This window comes from Hippichthys cyanospilos, chromosome 22 (assembly GCF_059441005.1).
Source record: "Hippichthys cyanospilos isolate Australia breed blue-spotted pipefish chromosome 22, RoL_Hcya_1.0, whole genome shotgun sequence".
In the NCBI taxonomy this organism is placed as follows: domain Eukaryota; kingdom Metazoa; phylum Chordata; class Actinopteri; order Syngnathiformes; family Syngnathidae; genus Hippichthys; species Hippichthys cyanospilos.
In genome coordinates, this window is record NC_142390.1 from 2,541,587 (window position 1) to 2,561,735 (window position 20,149).

General features: G+C 44.9%; 3 protein-coding genes across 9 annotated transcripts; 2 read left to right on the plus strand and 1 right to left on the minus strand.

Annotated features, from left to right (window-relative positions):
* The first annotated feature begins 75 nt into the window (after window positions 1-75).
* On the plus strand, window positions 76-6,015 carry cracr2ab (calcium release activated channel regulator 2Ab). 2 transcript variants are annotated; one of them, XM_088406294.1, is made up of 18 exons: window positions 76-223; window positions 293-404; window positions 820-1,009; window positions 1,084-1,230; window positions 2,029-2,119; window positions 2,184-2,279; window positions 2,341-2,528; window positions 2,652-2,723; window positions 2,971-3,019; window positions 3,096-3,178; window positions 3,294-3,509; window positions 3,732-4,053; window positions 4,119-4,254; window positions 4,426-4,507; window positions 4,654-4,768; window positions 5,069-5,170; window positions 5,300-5,376; window positions 5,755-6,015. In XM_088406294.1, the coding sequence occupies exons 1-18, from the start codon at window positions 83-85 to the stop codon at window positions 5,840-5,842; spliced, it is 2,307 nt and encodes a 768-aa protein (XP_088262420.1). In that variant the 5' UTR covers window positions 76-82; the 3' UTR covers window positions 5,843-6,015. The 2 variants fall into 2 exon arrangements, with proteins under 2 accessions (XP_088262420.1, XP_088262422.1); XM_088406296.1 differs by having other exon boundaries at window positions 3,387-3,509.
* Window positions 5,879-10,599, minus strand: prmt8b (protein arginine methyltransferase 8b). Of its 3 annotated transcripts, none has more exons than XM_088406302.1 (10): window positions 10,271-10,596; window positions 9,531-9,743; window positions 8,864-9,019; window positions 8,737-8,800; window positions 8,446-8,588; window positions 8,285-8,372; window positions 8,112-8,227; window positions 7,581-7,731; window positions 7,013-7,134; window positions 5,879-6,379 (listed from the first exon to the last, which is right to left on the minus strand). In XM_088406302.1, the coding sequence occupies exons 1-10, from the start codon at window positions 10,337-10,339 to the stop codon at window positions 6,296-6,298; spliced, it is 1,206 nt and encodes a 401-aa protein (XP_088262428.1). In that variant the 5' UTR covers window positions 10,340-10,596; the 3' UTR covers window positions 5,879-6,295. The 3 variants fall into 3 exon arrangements, with proteins under 3 accessions (XP_088262428.1, XP_088262429.1, XP_088262427.1); XM_088406303.1 differs by lacking the exon at window positions 10,271-10,596 and adding an exon at window positions 10,059-10,241; XM_088406301.1 differs by having other exon boundaries at window positions 8,112-8,372; window positions 10,271-10,599.
* tspan11 (tetraspanin 11) lies at window positions 6,681-18,435 on the plus strand. Of its 4 annotated transcripts, XM_088406309.1 has the most exons (12): window positions 6,740-8,581; window positions 8,747-8,832; window positions 11,273-11,576; window positions 11,647-11,839; window positions 12,823-12,936; window positions 13,204-13,395; window positions 15,006-15,080; window positions 15,159-15,263; window positions 15,750-15,908; window positions 15,981-16,067; window positions 16,694-16,819; window positions 17,489-18,435. In XM_088406309.1, exons 5-11 carry the CDS (start codon window positions 12,850-12,852, stop codon window positions 16,769-16,771), a joined length of 783 nt encoding a protein of 260 aa, XP_088262435.1. In that variant the 5' UTR covers window positions 6,740-8,581; window positions 8,747-8,832; window positions 11,273-11,576; window positions 11,647-11,839; window positions 12,823-12,849; the 3' UTR covers window positions 16,772-16,819; window positions 17,489-18,435. The 4 variants fall into 4 exon arrangements, with proteins under 4 accessions (XP_088262433.1, XP_088262434.1, XP_088262435.1 ...); XM_088406307.1 differs by having other exon boundaries at window positions 6,681-8,581; window positions 15,006-15,263; XM_088406310.1 differs by lacking the exon at window positions 16,694-16,819 and having other exon boundaries at window positions 7,010-8,581.
* Window positions 18,436-20,149: the final 1,714 nt, after the last annotated feature.

A 20,149-nucleotide genomic window follows, 5' to 3' on the forward strand; every position in this document is an offset into this window, starting at 1 on the left:
CTTGTCGTCATGACAACCCAAAGGGCTCAGAGCGCTTAACGCCACCCCGGCGTCTCGATTCCACGCCGACCTACGTGCCCGCATGGAACCCAAGGAGGAGAGCGGGAAACCCGGAGGTCGCGGCTCGGGCTGGGGTCGCATCGCCCTGCTGGACAAGACCAAGGAGTTCTTCCGGACGTGCGACGTGGAAGGCCGAGGTTTCATCACTCGCACTGACATGCGGGTGAGTCAAAGGGGGGACTCGGATGAGTAGAGGAAGCTTCTGCATGATGTTCCTGTGTGGTCATGTCAGAGGCTTCACGGGGAGCTGCCGTTGTCCGCGGAGGAGCTGGAGGACGTCTTTGACTCGCTTGACACGGATCGCAGCGGTTTTCTGACACTTGGGGCCTTCTCTTCTGGATTCAGTATGTTCTTTTTTTTTTTTTTTAGCAAATGCTCACTTCAGCAGTGTTTCTCCATTATTTTTTGCAAAGGAAAAAAGAAAACGTTTTGTATGTTTATGTAGACGATGGTGGTACAATATGAAAGATCGGATTATTTTCTTTACCGAGAAAAACAAAGTAAGATTTTACCTTATTCCATTCTTTAGTAATCGTTTGAAAATAGTGTCACCGAGCTATTTTGGACAAATGTATTTTAGAGAAACATCTCACCAGTCCATCCGTTCGATAACGTAAGAAAAAAAAAAGGCGAAATGTGTTTTTGATCCATTCAATTAAAAAAAAAAACAATTGATGATGAAAATTCTCATCCGCGGCACTGAAAAAGAAAGAAAGAGAATCTTTAAGGACGGTTGGGTTTGGGGATTCTTGGTCACAGGTCAGTTCCTCCACGGCCGGAGAATATCGGTGACGGACGAACCCGTCCAGGCCCAGGGTCCGGGTTTCCCAGCCAAAGAGGCCTTCTACCAGAGCCAATGGGAAGCCAAGCTGTCCGGCGTGGAGGATGAAGAAGAAAGACATTTCTGTATGCTGCTTGACAGCCTGGGAGCCAGTAACGTTTTTGAGGAGTGAGCGACATCAGCGAACGCCGTCTAGCGGATCTTCGGACCGTAAACGACTCACGCTTGTTTTTCTACGCTAGCCCGGACGAGGTGCGCAGTCTTTGGGCACAGCTCAGGCGAGACGAGCCTCACCTGCTGTCCAACTTTGAGGAGTTCCTAGCGAGGGTCACCCATCAGATCAAGGAGGCCCACCAGGAAAAGAGGGACATGGAGAGCGCCCTCCAGAGGTCACTATTGAGAATGCACATTCATATAAAACTTGACAAAACTTCAAATAACAGTTTTGCAGAGAAGTCATGAAACAAGATTCAGCCATAAGTTGCTTTATGTTCCAACCAATTTGCTCTCAATTTGAAAAGTAAAATTGCCCTAAATTGCATTAAAAAAAAACATCAGGATTTATTCAATTTCGGATGTATAAATGTAATTCTTTAAGCGTATTTTATTCAGCTCCTTACACCGTGTTACATGATCTGTTATATTTTTGTCTTTTCTGACAGAAAAGTTTAAATCAAGGCAACAAAGTTTCGTTTAGGTGTCACAAGGCATTATTTAGCAACGTTGCTTCATGCTCCACTTAATCCGGTTCATCAAACTTTATTTGAAAATATAATTGTATTTGCCACAGCAAAAACCCTGTGAAGATCTCACACTGTCTTACAGTATATGCTAACATGTTCTCCAAACTGTGTGACGCAACAGTGCCTTTAGCCGCAATTCCACTTGGAAACGGAATCCTAATCAGACTCGATCCGTGTCAAATGACCGCTAATCTCGGGCCTGAGCCCACGGGAAAACACGCAGCGGGCCAAGAGATGATGTCGGCATCGTGTAAAACACAGAAGCATGCTTGTCACACGCTACATAATCGCCATCGCGTTCCCGTGGCGCCGCATGGTACAGTTCTCCAACTAATTAGCTTCTAGCTTGTAATTGACGGAGCGGAACGCGAATAGAGCTCGGCTTTTCAGAGAATACGACGCGTGAGGTCTGGAATGTTCTCAACGGGCGTTGCGCCCCCGCAGGAAGGCGGCGACGCACGACAACGAGATCCGCCACCTGTACGAGGAGATGGAAGCGCAGATCAAGACGGAGAAGGACAGGCTGCTGCTGAAGGTAGCTCACGTTCATCCCTCGCCCCCCCCTGCTCCCTTGTCAACTTTGACCCCGGGCCCCGCAGGACTCTGAGCGTCTCCAGTCGAGAAGCCAGGATCTGGAAGACCAGCTGTCCTCCAAGGAGAGGGAGCTTGAGCTGCTCTTCCAAAAGCAGAAACGGGTAAGCCGCGTGGCCTCTGTTTTTTTTTTTTTTTTTTCTAATAATCTTGGATTTTCCGCAGTTGGAGCTGGAGTGCCGCGAGCTGAGCAGCGAGAAGCAGGAGAGCCACGTGGAGAACGTCAAGCTGAAGATGACCAATGACGAGCTGGCACGGGCGCTTGAGAGCACCAGCCAAGAGCTGCTGGTCGCACAGGACCAGCTGGCCGTGTTGCAGGAACAGGCGGCGCGCCTGCACCAGGAGAAGGAAATGTGGGTCCCCGCGTGGCACGTTTGACACTGTTCTGTTCCAAACAAGCCCACGCAGATCTTCACCTAAAATCCACTAGTTAGGGTACATTTGTTGGTTTAATTTGAAATCTTTTTTTCCTTCAGGGAAATGTACAGAGTAACTGAAGGACTACAAAGAGAGAAGCAAAGCCTCATGAAGCAGCTTGACCTCCTCAGGTACAATATCAGTCAAAAGTTTGGAAACACTTTCATTAAGGTCAGTCAGTCCAAATTTTCAAAACATCAAAGGCATTGAAAGAATACACAAGGGAGCTGAAATTTCACCCAAATGGTTCAAATTGATACGACCAATCAGTCAGCACGTTATCATGATGTGGAAGAAAATGACCCCAAAATACTGCATAAAGGGTAAAGAAAAATGTGTTTGAGGAAAAAAAAATGAATTCCATTATTTTACTCCCAGGGAGATGAACAAACATCTAAAGGATGAGCGGGACATCTGCTCTGGTGTGGTGAGTATTTTGTAATATTAGAATGAAAAAAAATCATTTTCAACTCATTTTTTTTTTCTAAAAACAAAACCAACAGCCGAGAACATCCCTGAGGAAAAAGCAGAAGCAGCGAGCCGGTCTAGTCGACATGTTTGACGACAGCAGCCAGCCTGCCAAAAGGTGACTCCTCCATCACCGTGCTGTCGCAAAGAGGAAAAACAGAGGATATCTGCCATTTTTTTCCCCCCACTCATTTAACATTTGAGGACATCCTCTGTTTCTCCCGTTTCCAAAGATCTCCTCTGGTGCCGGATGGCTCCTACCAGTCTCTGGAGGCCTTGCCTATAGAGCACCTTCAAATCGTGTTTGTTGCTTCCTCCTCCTGTAGTGAGGACGACGCAGCCGGGGTCAACTCCGTTAAGAAGAGCGCCGGATTGGCCAACGGTTACGGCGGCCCCGCCCCTCCCAAATCTCACAACACGAGGGCCAAAGGCAAGAAGGCCATCGCCAGGTATTGGCTAAGCTCTTTTTGTCGAGGGAACTGAGTTATATTGGGCCCCATTTAAAGTCAATAAGTGACATAGTGTATCATTTCTGGAAAACATCATCATTACGCCAAAAATAAAAATGCATCAAAGTCAGCGATCATATGAATAATTGACCTGGCAATTGTTATTCCACTCGGAAACCTTACGGGGAAAATCATCCGCGTTTTGACTTGAAAACAAAACAGGTCCTCCAGTTTTAGGAGGACAGCGAGAGAGCGGGCCAAGAGGCCCGAGACCAAGCCCGAAGTCGCCGACGGGGTGCTGGACTCCCCCCCGGGCGGGTGGCCCCTCCGCCGGGTCATCTCCATCGAAGAGGACCATCTGCCCCATCTTCTCCAAGGGGGTCCGCAGCTCCTCCTGCACCAGCTTAGCGAGGAGGAAGACGGCGAGGAGGCGCGCAGCGATTCGGAATGCGGCGTGCCCGCCGGGAAAGCCGGGCGCTTTTTTCAAGCCAAGAACGCCCCCAGGTCGCCGCGGGGGCAGCCGGTGGGGAAAGAGACCCAGCACGTATGTCACGTCGCCGCTTTTTGAAAAGCCCACCGCAATCTTACACTGATTTATTTTCTTTCAAGATGGCCGAAGTGCCCGAGCTGGGGCCGAGTCGTTTGTTTAAGGTGGTCCTGGTGGGCAACTCCAGCGTGGGCAAGACCTCGCTCCTGCGTTCCTTTTGCGAGGGACGTTTCCACCCGTCCACAACGGCTACAGTGGGTCGGTCTTTCTTTCCTTTTTTTTTAGTCCATTACTTTATCAAATGAAGTACGAAACTACTAAAAAGTACTGAAGTAATCAGTTGCTTTGATTACTAAGATTTAAAGTAGCATAGTAATCAAATAATAAAGAATTTACTGAAGTAATGGATTACTCCTGGCTCTTCATCAGGGATCGACTTCAGCGTGAAGACGTTAACCTTGAACAATATGCAGATCGCCATGCAGCTTTGGGACACGGCCGGTCAAGAGAGGTGAGCGGCCATCATTCATCTCGACGCAAATGCGCCGGCTCAGCGGAAACCGCCGATTAGATCGGAGGGGCGGGCTCGAGGAAACCGGCAGCCGCCCCCGCCGCCTTAATGGAGGGTTACGGCGCTTGACGCTTTTGTCGGCGCAGGTACCGCAGCATCACCAAGCAGTTCTTTCGCAAGGCCGACGGCGTGGTGGTCATGTACGACGTCACGCTGGAGGACAGCTTCAAGGCTGTGCGACCCTGGCTGGCTAACGTCAAGGTCTGGCCTCTTAGACGCTTTTTTTTTTTTTCCTATCATACGTGAAAGAAAACGAACAAGCTAGCGTGCGCGTGTAAGCATAAACCGGTGGCCAAACTTTTTAAAAATGTGACTTTAACTGCGCCTACAGTAACTCATTCGCTGCCATTGACGGTGATATACGAAAATTAACATGCTAGCGTGCAAATGTAAACATAAACAGGGGAGACTATTATGTCACAGCCTCGTTTTTTAGACGCAGCTGAGCTAGCGTAGCCAAATGCATGTGTTAGCCTTTTTCAGGACTAGCAGTTTTTTCAGGATGCCGCAGGGGAAGGCGTCCAAATTCTTGTTCTGGGCAACAAAATGGACATGGACGCAGAAAGGGAGGTTTCGTTTAAAGAAGCAGATCAACTGGCCCAGGTATGGAGAACCCAACTGTATAGAATACGTGCGATATAATTAAAGTTGGAACGATAACTGCAACCTCGCTCAATACAAAGAAACAGAATGACTACAGTTCATAAAAAGGTACAAAAAATGTCATGACAGGAAAACAAGGTGATGTTCTACGAGGTCAGCGCCTACACAGGCAAGAACGTGAGCGAGTCCCTGACCCACCTGGCCCGGTAGGATAACATTGCACGCGTTCGCGTAGCATGTTGCATAGTCTACATGCTAGCTATTTTTTTTTGCCAGGTTGATTATGCGTATCGGACTTGAAATATGCATTTATGTTACAGTGCTTTTTGGATGCCATTTTTACTTTTTTTTTACCTTTTAGTAACCCACAAAATAAACTGGTTGATGTTGTATTACAGGTTTACTCCACCCAATTGATTCCTATTAAATAACACAAAGTGAGAAGGTCACTTTTCCGAAACGAAACAATTGAAGTGGGGGTTGCATAAGTGTGCACACCCCGTTTACCCCTTTTTTTTAATACCGCAGAAACCTGGCATTTGTGGGTGTGTAGACTTTTTCTAGCCATGGATTTCTTGTTTCAGGGTGTTGATGGAGCAGGAGGATCGGGTCAGAGACACCACAGTCATCCTCAGCGCGCAGCCTTTGAAAAAAAAGGCCTGCTGCAAGTGAACATGCCTTGGCGGAGGTTTCCTTTTGATTATGATCTATGTGGTCACTATTACTTTATATTCCCATGAATTCGTCAGGTATGAGGAGCTCACACATTTAGCATTAGCTTAATCTGCACTGTTTCTTATGTAATCGCATGAATAAAATCTTAACGATTCAGTTCAAAAGGAAAACCGCAAAAGTTGACTTCCTTTCAGCTTTAATTTGTTAGCTTTCTTCTGCAATAAATAATTATCAATGTTACGTTTCAGGGCAAAAGCCATCTGATGCTAATCAATACTGTTAACCCGGGTCAATCCGACCCGCAACATAACGTTTACGTTCTTCAGTGCGTCTGTCATTTTAGTGTTATTGCTTTGACTGATGACATCACGGAGGCCGGCTGGGATGGCGTCCTGTGGGTGGCACTCGCCCGTATGGACGAAGGAGGACAGGATGGTCCTTTTCGGGCGCCTATCGCATCTTGTAGTCGTGGGAGATGGCGGCGTCACATAACTGGCCTTTAAAGTCTAGCTCCAGGGTGAACTCCAGGTCGCGCTGCCGTTAGAGAACAGGAAGTGGCTTTTTTAAGATCCTCGTGTAAAAAATTGCTCACTTTATGCTTCTGCGGGGCAAAATGACCCATTTTGAAGTAAAAAAAAAATAAAGTGGCGAGTGTAGCTTCTTAGTGTTTTAAACGATACACGTATGGATTGAAACTGTGGTTTTTGCTTCTGACACGTTTGCATAAGGGATCAAATTAATAAGATATTAAAAACCGGGTCAAATTGACCCAGGAACAAAACGACTCTCCTTGAGAAAAATAATAAGGGGAAGGTTTTTTAAAAATGATATAATTTTTCTTATTGAACGGGTCAGTCTGACCCACTGCTTCCGTTCTATCCACTTGTCTTACACCTGTCGATACAGCAATGGGTCAACTTGACCCAGGGAAATGATCAAGCTTTTTCAGAAATAATAGGGTTTTAAGACAATTTTTTCTTTTTGAACTTCTATTCTTGCTCCTTGTCTTACAGCTGTGTCAATTTATTTAATACAAATATTATCATGCATTTCTGCCACATTCGGGAAAACTCAACACGCCTCGGGTCAAAGTCACCCGGCAACTTTATTCAACTGGGTCATTTTGACCGGTTAACAGGAAGATTAGGGTACCGTGGCCTTTCTTACCACGTTCTTCTCATTGGGCCTGACGGCGATGCTCCCGAATATCTCCTCTCCTTGCTTCACCGTCAGGTAGTCCTCCAAATAGAAGACGGTCTGCTTCCAATGCGTACTCGCCGCGTCCGGCGCTAGAGGAGAAAAACCGGAAATAGACGGAGGAAAAGGCAATGGCTCCAGACAGGCAGGGTATCGCTCCAGATGCCGCGGTCATTCTCAGCCTCGGGGTTCGCCGGCAGCACGGACCAAACATAGAACCTCCTCTACACCGCATTATGCAATATAAGATTGCGTAATACTGTGAGATTTCAGCACGCCATGTTTGCCACAAAAAATGATGTGGCAAGTCCACAATATCAGCTAAATAAATATATACGGAACATTAGGTACACCTGCTGATTAGGATGAGCTAGCGTGTTTGTCAAATTGGTATTAGCTTTTTTCATCCACAACGCATATCATGCTTAGAAAATAAACACACACATATACATTATATATCACCTTATTTTTTTCTGTCAGCATCCTGACGATATTGGATGGTGCGGGTGTACCTAATGAAGTGTCCGGCGAGCCTCACCGGTGGAGAAGCCCGTCTTCTTGTGACACTTGCTGAACTCGACGCTGAAGTAGGTGACGAGCGCATGAACGTAGTCGTTGCGCTGCACCTGCAGGCAGAACGCCGACGTGAAGGTCAGGTCGTCCGGCTTCACCGTGTAGATGTCCACTTCCTGTAAGCGCGTGTGTGTCATCGCATGTGCGTAGGTGGTGGAGGGGCAACAAAAACAAGAAAGCTTTTCCAACATTTCTTTGTAAGCGTGTGAAGTTGACACTCCCGCGCAAACACATATATGTTTGTCTTCTCCGATTATTATTCACTGCGTATTTGCGCGCAGGCCCACAGGTTGAATCACTCCTAACAAGCGAGCGCTCACACAACACATACTGCGCGCGGAGGCGTGCGTGGGCGTGCCGCATGAATCACGTCATGCGGAGATGGCGCGGCGGCCAAAAAATTTAGACTCGTACAGCTGGCGACGGGCAGCGCAGTCAAAATGGATGATTGACGTTTTTGGCCGCGTCAATTCGCCGGCGGAAGAGCGCAGCTGACCTTAAGCAGACAGGCGTCGGTGACCACCTGCTTGGGGTCAACCACGTCCACCAGGGGCTCCTTGATGGCCACGTTGCGAATGCAGCTCATGTCGAAGCCGTACACGTTTTCCCACCCTACGCACACGGATGAGTTACTATCATGTGCGGAGGAAAAAACGAAGATAAACTCACAGTGGATCTTGAAGTCCTTGTACTGCCTGTCTTCGATAGCCACCGCGTAGAGGGACGCTCGGTCAGGAAACATGAGGCCGCCCGATTTCTGCCGGCAGAAAAAGCTTCGCGACAAAGTTCAAAGGTCCGCGCCGAGCCCCGCCCGCCCCAGCGTACCCTACCAGCCACTTGTCCCTGGCGAAGATCACTGTGTTGAGCATGGACTCGTAGAAGAGACAGTAGCCCATCCACTCTGAGATGATGATGTCCACCTTGTCCACGGGAAGTTCTACCTCCTCCACTTTGCCCTTGAAGATGGTGATGACTACACGTATATACATAAACACACACACACACATATATATATATATATATATATATATATATATATATATATATATATATATATATATTTTGTTGTTGTTTTTTGATGCAAACAGAAGCTTGAAATATGCTAATGGCTGTTGGCTTACCATCGTGCAGGTGATTGGACTTGACGATCTTCTCGGAATATTCCGATATGCTGGAGCACTCGATCTGCGGGGAAAAAATGTGAACGTCGGCGCCACGTGAGTTTTTTCCCCCTTTCCCCCCCCTCACCCCGTAGACGTGTTTGGCGCCGGCGTTGGCGGCGAACATGGACAGGATCCCCGTGCCGCTCCCGACATCCAGCACCACTTTGTCCTTGAAGACGTGCTTGTTGTGATACATGGCGTTGCGATAGGTGAGCGTGCGAACCTCGTCCTTCAGCATCTCCTGAAGTGGAGGATTCGGGACACAAGTCTCCAAATAGACACTTTGGGATGACAAAGTCCCCACAGAGACACCCGATATCCCACTTTCCATTTTCCGCCGCTTATTTCCTAAATTTGGCATCTCATGGGTGTATTTCTTCGTTCTTGCACCTTTCTACATGCAAAGTCATTCCTTAAATAGCCTGCTGAAAGAGGACGTCTTTTAATGGACGCGCTGACGCTTGCTAATGGAAAAGACGTGTCTTCTGCCAAACTTATTTCAGTATGTTCATGGGGAGGGTAAAAAATCTTGAATGGAACTTGCCATAAGCACTCATGTAGATTTATAATAATGTGGAATAACTTGGAATAATGTCAGAATTCTGAGAAAAAAAAAGTAAAAATCCTGCCAACATTTCACTTTTCCATCATTGGTCCTAACACTATCCCGTGGTGCAAATCGCCAGGAATGAAAACACGTTATTTTTAACTATCGAAATGTGTCCCTTTCAAGTGCGGCGCAATAACGCTACCTCATGGATGCCAAAGTGGGCGTAGGAGTCAAAGTAGTAGTCCCGCGACGTCATCTCCTCAGGGCTGATGAATTTAGTGCCCTTGCCTCGAGCGGGACAGGCGGCCCGGGGGGCGCCGGCGCGGGCCACGTGTTGGTGCTGGTGGTGGGAGCGAGCCACTGGTTTGGCCAGCTGTGCCGACTGGGAGAAGTGGGAGGTGACGGCCTGGTGCCGCTGAAATTGACCCAGGATGTTATTACTTCTCCAGACAAACAATGGTAACACACAAGTATACATCAAGTTTAACCTTTATTTTTTTTTAAATTGGGATTCCAAATCCTTTTAATCTGGGTTAAAATGACCCTGAGGCTTTTTTTTTTGTTCTTGAGAAATCAACATGGAAGAAACATGGGAAATATTACTTTTGATCGACACTGTCCCTATTTCCGTCGTATTCTGTTACTTTTGCAAAGAGGTGTTCCTTGTCTACTCCCATTCATTTGAACGGAAGGAGCAAAATATTAGGAACATCTCTCCCCTCTCACTGACCTTGATTTCCAATCCCAATCGCTCGTTTGATTGCATTGGTTTTGCGTTCCGATTGAAATGAAGTGTGCTTTCAGCACCAAGGACAGCAATCTGTCCAGCGTCCCTCGGGAGGACGTGACGTTTTCCTTGACGGTCTGTCCTAATATACACTGATGACTATCGCGGTAATACGGTCAATAATCTCGGCCGTAGGACCCCCGGGCTGCACTTACCTCGCAGCCGTCCGCCTCCGCCATCTTCCGCCGTAGCAGCAAACAACGCGACGAGTGACCCAGTCCCATGAGAGCCGGCGAGATTTGCGCACGAGATTTGATCGTCCCGACCCGTTACTTGCGTGGAAATGTCACGCACTCCCTCAAAAAAAAAAAGGACTAAAAGACAAAGAAAGAAAGTTGCATTAATCTGTATTGTAATTTTGCACGTCCGCGGGAGGTTCTGGATTCGAACCCCTCCACCTTGTGCACGCGTGTATTTTGTTCTCCGAGGCTCCCACGAAGTTTATACTGACTCTCTCTTATTCCCTTGCTTGGACTCCACCGCTCTCTCTCGCTGTAGCCGAGGGGCGTTCAAATCCGCGGGAAAAATCACTTCAACAATTCCAATCGGCCGCTTCATTAAATACACTTTGCATACAAATCTATAGAAGCACATAAATATAGACGACCTTAGATAAATTTCGCTGACAAAAAAATTAAAACTAATCATAATTAATATAAATTAATCTTTCTAAATCCATTATTTATTTATTTTTTTATATAAAATGGCCCAAATCATACCAAATTAACATTGCTATCTATGCTTACTTTTAAATTCGAATAAAGTGTTCAAATGAAATGTTTTATTTATTTTGTTTCATTGAAATATCCTTAATTTTATTACACTAAAGAGAAGTGGTCAAACTAAGGGTCGGGGGCCATTTGTGGCACTCTATGGTGAATAAGCAAGTTTGGTTTCTTCTAATTTTCCGCTTTTAGGTCCAAACTGTGAACATTACACACAAACAGTAGCAAAATGGTTTCAATTCAAATTAAACACATACTTTTAGACGTTCTTTTAGAAGTCATATTTCACAATGAATGTCCCCGCGCAATGGCCCAGCCAGATGTCTGGCCTCGTCGAGGCAGGCTGGCGTCCAAACAAGCAGATGTCCAAACTAGGCAGCCTATTGTGAATTTCAATGACGTTTTTATTTATTTGTTCTATTTTTTTCATAGGCCTCAAGGCACGACAGCAGGATGGGCAACCCAATGAGCTGGCATCTGGATTTTTTTTTTTCCCCCTTCTAAGCATGTCTCATATATCCGCGTTCTTGCTGATGAAATGCTAAAGGCTGTATCTGTGGTTTTCTTGAAACCGAGACTGTTTTGTTCTGTGGAATTCGGTCTGTCAAGCAGGCAGCTTTGTTTCTTTCTTTCACTCCCTGTTGACCCTTCCCACAAGTTCACAATGCGAGGCATTCACAATCTGTCGGAAATAGGATGAATTCCAACAAACACGCCTTTTTTTTCAGCCAAGATCGTATGTATTCAAACCAAAACTTTATTTAAATGACTATACGCTTTTTTGAAACGTTTCATTTCTTATCTAGATCAACTAAGATGAGTTGAAAAACACGATCATGTCTGTGAAGATTGAAAAAACGAGGTGCTTCAAAGGCATCGCAAGCCTCCACCGGACAGTCTGTCAGCAATATCGCTTGATTGCTGCGGTGCTTCTCATTGCTCGGATTTGATCAAATCGACTTACAAAAAGAGACAATCTTCGTTCTTTACGTTGAATCGGTGAGTATGTTGTATATAACACCACGAAACGTTATGTCGAGCGAACAGATAGCTTTTTTTTCGTTTAACTTTTTTTGTTGTTGCTGCTGCACATCAGTGACGTAGAATGGTCAGGATGTTATTTGGGAGCTCTGCCAACGTAAACTCCGGAAGTGGAAGAAAAAGATCATCTTTTTGATCGAAATGTCTATGATGTAAATGTCGAACTGAGGCGTGTATTTATTGACATTTAAAGTCATGTACTTGTTGATATCCTGATGACGCTTACGTACTATCTTACGTTAAAATACTTGTTGTCAATGTGTATTGCTAGTTTACGACAATTTAGGATTTTACGTAATTTACGTAACATTTAAATTTACGTCACAATTAAGGATGTCAAGATGCTGGTGTGTTTATTCATTTTTTTGGTACGGTGGTTAAGTCTATTCCTTTCATCTTGTCGAAAAATAGTTAATAATAGTTAATAACTTGCATTACTGCTTTTTACTGTCATTTTACTAAGTTTACAAAACAATAACATAGTTTTGAATAAAAATAACACGTGCAACCCAAATATCTTCATTTTAGTTTACGTTAAATACTTTATTTTAGGTGTGGAAGAGGATTTAAATGCACAAATTTAACTTCCAAATTCCACAATGTCTCACGAGATTTGAGTCCACGAGACGAGGTTTGTGCACAATTTGAATAGCAAATAATTCCCAAGATAAAGTTTGTGGTATGTCATATAATATTTTGCCATTAATTTCTTCAACCGTAAATCCAAAATCTTAAATCCAAAACAAACCACAAGCATATCATGACAACATCAACATGTGCCATTTTGATTTTGGTCTATTAACCTGCCACTGAAAACTAATCTGATTGCTCTTGGGGACACTTGAGCTCTGCTAGCTAGCTGCTAATTTATGCTACGTAGTGCCAAACAAGAAAAGCCCGATTGTATACAGCATACATTTACATTGTATATGCCATTTCAGCAACACTAAAACAAAGGGAGGAAGACAATGTCGTCCGCTTACAAAGACAGCGAGGAGGACTGGCTGACGGTGTGTCTCAAGTACCTGTTGTTTGTCTTCAACTCGCTCTTTTGGGTAAGTCAGAAGCGATACCCGCAAAAATCCACCGCTAATGATGCTGGTATTTAAAATGCTTTAGTGCTCCCTTCAAAGTGCCGAGAGACTTGGCGCGTAGTGATTCTAAGAGCTTGATGGGTTTTGCCAACTCTCTTTAAAACCTTTTTTTCAAAGTGTGATGCGCATTTTGAGGGATCTTGATGAGCTCATTTGGAAAGCTTCCTTTTATTTTTGAAAAGGAAGTGAACATGATGCCTTGTGTGACATCAATGACTGCACTTTCAGGTGGGAGGTGCCGCCGTTCTGGGTGTGGGCGTGTGGACGCTTGTGGAGAAGAGCGAGTTCCTGAGCCTGCTGGCGTCCAGCACCTTCGCCGTCTCCGCCTACATCCTCATCCTGGCTGGCGGCCTGGTGGTGCTCACGGGTTTCCTGGGCTGCTGCGCTGTTATCCGCGAGCAGAGGAGTTGCCTCTCCACGGTCAGCGAGAATTATTCAATCCCTTTGCCGTATTTTGCCCTATCCCTTGATCTTTGCATCAAAGGCACTTTATATCGTTGAAAGAAAACACCGCAGCGCTGAAATTTCACCCAGATGTTGACTGTAGCGTGTGTGGTGAGGTCAAATATGGCGGCAATAGAAAAATATGCTAATCAGCTAATGCGTGCAAACCCCCAGGTAAAAACATCAAAGATTTATATACATATTGATAACAAAATAGTATAGCACTGCTTATATATAATAATGGGTTTAATAATGCGTTTTTTTTAACTCATTCGGTCCCAAACACATTGAATGAGGGGTTGAACGAGTGAAGCGTTCATCCCCGCACAGGTGACTCAGCAGCAAAATTCAAAGTTTCTTTCAAGTAAAAGTCCGGGCCAGACCATAAAGTTCCCGTTTATTAGGTGTTCGCTATACCGCCCGAGCCCGTCGGGTCTTTCCGTGACATTAAATCCTGTTTTCCTGTCTCCCGCGGCGCATTAAAACCATCATGCGAACGAGTGAATCTGTCACGTCTGCAACGGGAGGCATTTTCTCCTCACCACTTGTTAGGAGAAAGTGACAAATGGCTGTGACAAGGCCCTCGCAGTCCTCATTATTTTTACGCAGGCAGGCGGGAGGCGAACCCTGGCTACCGCCGGACTATTTATAGGCTGGTATCTATGGCCGGATGCGATAAACTGGCGCTCGCGTGGTTTCGGGTTTTTACAGCCATGTGTTGCGTTCGATCACATTGTGCTAGTTAAAAGCCACTTTTTACATGTGGAGTATGTGCAGAAAGGATGGGTCAACGCGTGGGCGTGTGGGCGGGAAGCACAAAGAGACGCGTGTGTGTATGTGCGGTTGTCAAACCAGTCGATACGCGGCACGTTGTGCAAGTCATATCAACATATTCCACGACATCCGTGCTAATCGATAGAAAAATGACATTTCTGAGGAAAATTCATATTTTTTTCCCGCTTTCTGACACGCCAAATAGCACATCCCATTTAAATCCCGGAAATGATAACAGCACAGTTACTGTATGAGGTTTAATCATGTAAATATGTGTACTGCCGTAATACGTAAAGAAGTATAAATACTTTTCACGTAAAAAAAGATATAGTTTGTACACTCTCAAACTATCTGTTCCCCCGCAGTCATTTATTGAACTCCGCGTTTTAGCATGTTGTTTCCCACGATCCCCGAGATGCCGCCCACGCTCTTATTTGAACGCGTGCGAGCGAGTATGACGAGGAGTGGGCGGTTTGTTCACTTGGCGAGCTTACATAACGCCGCCCGGGATTTTCAGGTCTTTATTCCGCGTGCAATTAAAGTCATTAGCGATCGTTTGCGTTAAGTTGAAATAATGCCTTGTTTACGCCGGGGTCGGCGATTTGGATTCCTCCAGTTAATCGCGGCGCATAATGGAGTTTCCCGGGAGGAAATCGCATTCCTCGCGGCCTGTCAGAAACGTCTTCGAGGATGCCGACAGATGCCGCTCGTCTGACGGCCGCTGGAAGTTTTTAATGGACTAACTTTGTCAAGTCTTTTCCCTTGCGAGAACTCAACATTTGCATTTGTCACTCTTTTCTCCTCTCTTGCAGTATTTCTTCTGCCTGCTGTTGATCTTTCTCATTGAACTGGTGGCTGGAGTTTTGGCTTACGTCTATTACCAGAGGGTACGTTGCGGAAAAAAAAAAAAAAAAAAAAGCTATTTGTGCGGGAACGTTTTGAGACTTTCTAGCGTTTGTTTCCAGCTAAGCGAAGAGCTAAAGCAACATCTCAAGCAGACCATGACGGACAACTACGCTGAACCGGGGAAGGAGGCCATCACTTTAGCGGTGGACAAACTACAGCAGGAAGTACGTTTCGCTTACAGTCGGGAAAGAAAAAAAAAACAGTACATGTTTCTTTTCAAATTAAGAGCAAGTGAAATGGAACATGAAGCAAGTTATTGCAAAAATCTGTTTTGTTGCGACTCCACAAATATATACTGCTACAATTTTTTCCCAGAATAATATAAGGTACTACAAATATGTTCGTGAATTTGTCTGTATTAAACTACCCCCAGGTGGGCAAACTATACAACCAGAGTCATTAAATCGAAGCGAAAATATGTTTCATTCCTATACATTCTATTTGTCATACGTTATCATAGAGAGGTATTTTTTTTATTACCTCATTCACTGCCGTTGACGGATATAGACGTCCGAAATCCATTTTCCTCCCGCGAGCGGTGAATTCGCTCCACTCCCGGCTGTATAATTTTAAAAAACAATTGTGAGTTTTTTCAATCTGGAAAGTGTTTTGAAGTGAAATTAAAGCGCACCTCGTTTTGCCCTCCACAGTTCAAGTGCTGCGGTAGCGACAGCTACCAAGACTGGACCACAAGCGTGTACATCCTGTCCGCGCGCGCCCGTCGGCGGCTGGTGCCCGACAGCTGCTGCAAGTCGGTCACGCCCCAGTGCGGCGTCCGCGACCACCCGTCCAACATCTACAAAGCGGAGGTGAGCGGGGGCCCGAATCCTGCGCGACATCATCGGCGAGCGTCGCGTTCAATCGCTCGTCAATGTCGGCAGGGGGGCTGCATCACAAAGTTGGAACGGTTCCTGGCCGACCACCTGCTGGTCATCGGGGCCGTGGGCATCGGAGTGGCGTGTCTGCAGGTATGTGGGGTTCCGAACCAAACCATTCGTTTTTAATTTCATGCCAGAAACGTTAGGAGCTAGTGCAAACGAAACAAACAAAAAAACCTAAACAAAAACGGTAATTGCAAACAAGACAAAAAAGGACAAGAAAAACAAAGCGCACAGTAAAAAAAGGAAAGCAAACAAGAAAAATGACGCACGCGGGAAAAAAGACGATTTTACACAAATATGAACTGAAAGTCAATTCATATCATAAGTCCTCATCCACATCACAAAGCTAATTGAGAAAAGGCCAAAACTTGCTAACTTTGAGGAATCTGAATCGCACAGCTATGAACAGAAAGCCAGTCCAGAAAATACCAAGATGTCCAAAGCCGTTATCTGTGCAAAAAGTGCAAAACCTTCACTTTTTACAATATGAAGTATGAATCTACAATTCAGTTTGTCCGTGTTTTTCAGGTTTTCCAAATGTTTGACTTTGTGTCTTTCCTGCCTTCAAAAATGTGTCCGTCTTTCATATTATTGATTCACGTGATGTAACACATAAATCCAGGTTTTGACCTCCAGATTTAGTTTTGTGTGACGCACTAACCCTTGTGCGCGCGTGTGTGTGTGTGTGTGTGTGTATTTGTATTTGTACGTAGCTGGCCGGGGCATTCCTGACCGCCTACTTTATCTATCTTCTCTATAAAGAAGAGGAGGAAGACTTGGCTCCACTGTGATTGTCGTTAGCGTCGCTTTTCGCTTTTGCCTCCCGTGTTCTTTTGCAGGTGTGAGCGTCGTGTAAATGACATTTGCATGAGCGCCTGTGTGTCATGTGACTAATGCAACCGCCTGCTTATTATTTTGAAACCGGAGTAATCGATTACTTCGATACTCTTGAATCGTACCAAAAAGTAATTGGCTACTTTAGGTACTAAAGTAAATTGCTTTTGTGCAGATTTCTTTCACGTTAAGTATAAATAAACTGATTTTATAGTACAGAAGTACTTTTGTAATCAACTACTTTAGGTACCAAAGAAATTGATTAGTTTAGTACATTTTATTCATTGATTTCTTTAGGGGCTGGCCATTTTTAGACTAAGCGCTTGAAAAAAAAAAGTAGCTAAGAGCAATATCTCCCCTGTAGTGCTTTTATGTACATCCAGGGGTCCTGTTTGAAGTCTGTCGCTAACCAAAACAACAGCACCAATTGAGCTGAAGGGAAGCTTGATAGTCAGAATGGAAATAGCCTATGATCGGAGTCTGATGAGTCAGACTCGTTTTCCTGCTCCGCTTCTTTCTGTGGCAAATCATTCTTTCCCGGATTTTTCTTTTCGCCCCTCTCACCATGCGGACAAAATCCATCAGCATGACGCCATCATCTCCGTGCTTTCTTCCATCCTAGCGGCATCGCCCTCCTCGTGGTCCGCCTTTGACCGGCTACTTCCTATTTTCAGATCTGTGGGATGGTGCTCACCTGCTGCTTGTACAGGAGGATCAAGATGGAGCCTTACTGACGTCACCTTTGTGCCACCTTCTGGCTCCTTTTTGTCCTTTTCGGGTCCATTTTGTCCCTTTTTGGATGCTGAGCATCGCCACAAGCCTTTGACATCAGTCCACCTGAACACCATCTTTCAAACACGCCTATGTCCACAAATCCAAAAACGCGTTTCTTCATCCACACAAGCCAAAGCACCAAATCACTATGTCCGACTGACCAAAGACGGACGCGCGTCCAACCAACCGAGTCCAAAAAAAAATGCTGTCCACACCTGCTACCCTCACGACCATCACAACTTGTCAACCATCTCCAACCCAAGCAAGGCCAAACAACTCAACTCTGCCCCCTCCTGGTGAACATTTGCAGGCGCGCGTTACAGTCAATGGATACTTATCCGTTTGCTGTTCTGGTCTTCAAATGTGGATCTTCTCGCTGTCTTTCTCTCACCCAGCTCAGCTCTGCAACACAAAGGAATACAAACACGGAACGTGTAATTCTTTTTTTCAGGAGACTTCAGTTGAATGTTAAAGAATAGTTGCCTCAGTCTAAAATTCCCATCATGCAGTTAGTTGTCCCGGTGCACCCAGTGAGTTAGTAGTGTGTGTGTGTGTGTGTGTGTGGGTGTGTGTGTGTAACATACATGCCCGTGTACAGCTCCAAAGGTGAGAAAACGCCCACGTATATTAAGGCTTTAAATCAACTAATAAATAAAAAGACAGCGTCTGAGTTTTTTTTTTTTAATACAAAAGGACCGTATAGTAAGGCTTTTTTGTTTCCCTTCGGGAAAAAAAACGGACTAAAAAAAGAGGGTCTTGAAGAGTTGACTACGCTCATGAGTGATATTCGCATGCTTCAAATACTCTGTAATTTTCCACGAATATTAAAACTGACTTCATATCCAAATCCAGTTGAAATTTGTTGTGAGCGCCACTAGAGGGAGACAAAGCTCTCACTAGTGTTTTCTCCTTAGCCTAAAGCGTTGTGTGTAATGCACAATGAGTTCTTGTTTCCTTTTAGCGGAGTCTGACTTTGCCCTCTGGTTTATTGTCATGTAATTATATTGCTAGCAAAGGGCTTCTCTATAATTTCTCCAAACTTTGCCGCGGCGTCCCGTTCAAACCACATTTAGTCCCCATTAAAGCACTGATGTGGTTTTTGGAGTCGCGGCTAGATGAAACGCTGTATGTATTACCGCGTCGGTTGCGGGGGCTTATTGTTAGCTCTCTATTGTGACCATATGACTCGTTTTAGTCTTTTGTTGCCCCACCAGAGTTTCAAAAAAAGTCCTTGATAACCCTTGTGCAGTATTTTGACTATATGGGGTCATTTTCTTCGACCTCAAAGTGCAGTATTTTATCGAAGGGATGGCACATTCTAGCTCGTGTGATAACTAACCACCAACAATTTACACCCTAGAAGTAACAAACATAAAAATGACATTAGCTACGGCTAACACATAAAAACACATATGTAACATACCGCTTTGCTCTCTCGCATCTGACGATCACATTTTTAGCACGCCGTTAGCAATGACATCACACGGGAAGCACTTTGCATGAACCCAAACTCAACTTAAATAAACTTACATGCTCAAAACAACAAAAATCAGAGATATTATTGCTCCTGTGGAGTTGTAAATGATTCCTGGACCACTGGAAATGTAAAATAAAAATGTACAAATTGAACCAATAATTTACACCTTAGAACTAACAAACATAAAATTGACATTAGATACGGCTAACATTGTACATATTCACATGAAAACACACATGTAACATACCACTTTGTGCTGCCGTGTCTAACGTTAGTGTTGTTAGCACGTTAACATTTTAGCAATGACATCACACGGGAAGCACTTGGCATGAGCCCAAACTAAACTTAAGTAAACTAACGTGCACAAAATAATAATAAACAAAAATACCATTGCTCCTGTGGACTTATAAATGATTCTTGGGTCACCGGAAATGTAAAATGTAAGTGTATGTAAACAAAAAGATAACGGGCTTAAGTGTTGGTCCTTGTGTCTTGTAAACACGCTATGACTCACTCGGTTTTCTTTTCCGTACAGCTATTGTCTGGCCATGTGCACCTGCATCCAATAACCCGCCGCCTTAAGCGTTGGACGCCTGTGGGAACACTTTTCGGGCCCGCACATCTGCTAGCGAGGATCCGAGATTTGTTTGGCCACGTTTGATTAGCCGTGCGTGAAGGCTCGCTACGTGATGTAAACACTTCACGGGGATTTTCAAGTGAGTAAGCCGTTGCACTGTCTGTTATTTGTCATGTGTCAGCAAGAGAGAAAAAAAAGTTCATGTTCTAAAGGGAGTTTTTTAAAAAAAAAAATTCCTCCCCCTTCAGCAATGGTTTGTCTCACAGTCACCTGAAATCGGACATTACAGAAAATGTATTGTGTGCATGCAAATATTTGAGTCTCCAGAGTGCCGGCCTATCCATCAAAAGTTATATTACTATTTCCAAAAATGTGTCCACAAGCAAGGCAAAGCAAAATTATAATGGACGGTGATATAATCGAGAACTTACATAATTATGCTGCGAAAATGTCTAAGTCTTCTGGAAAAGTATTTAGAAGATTGAAGGTAAAATACAAAATGAATAA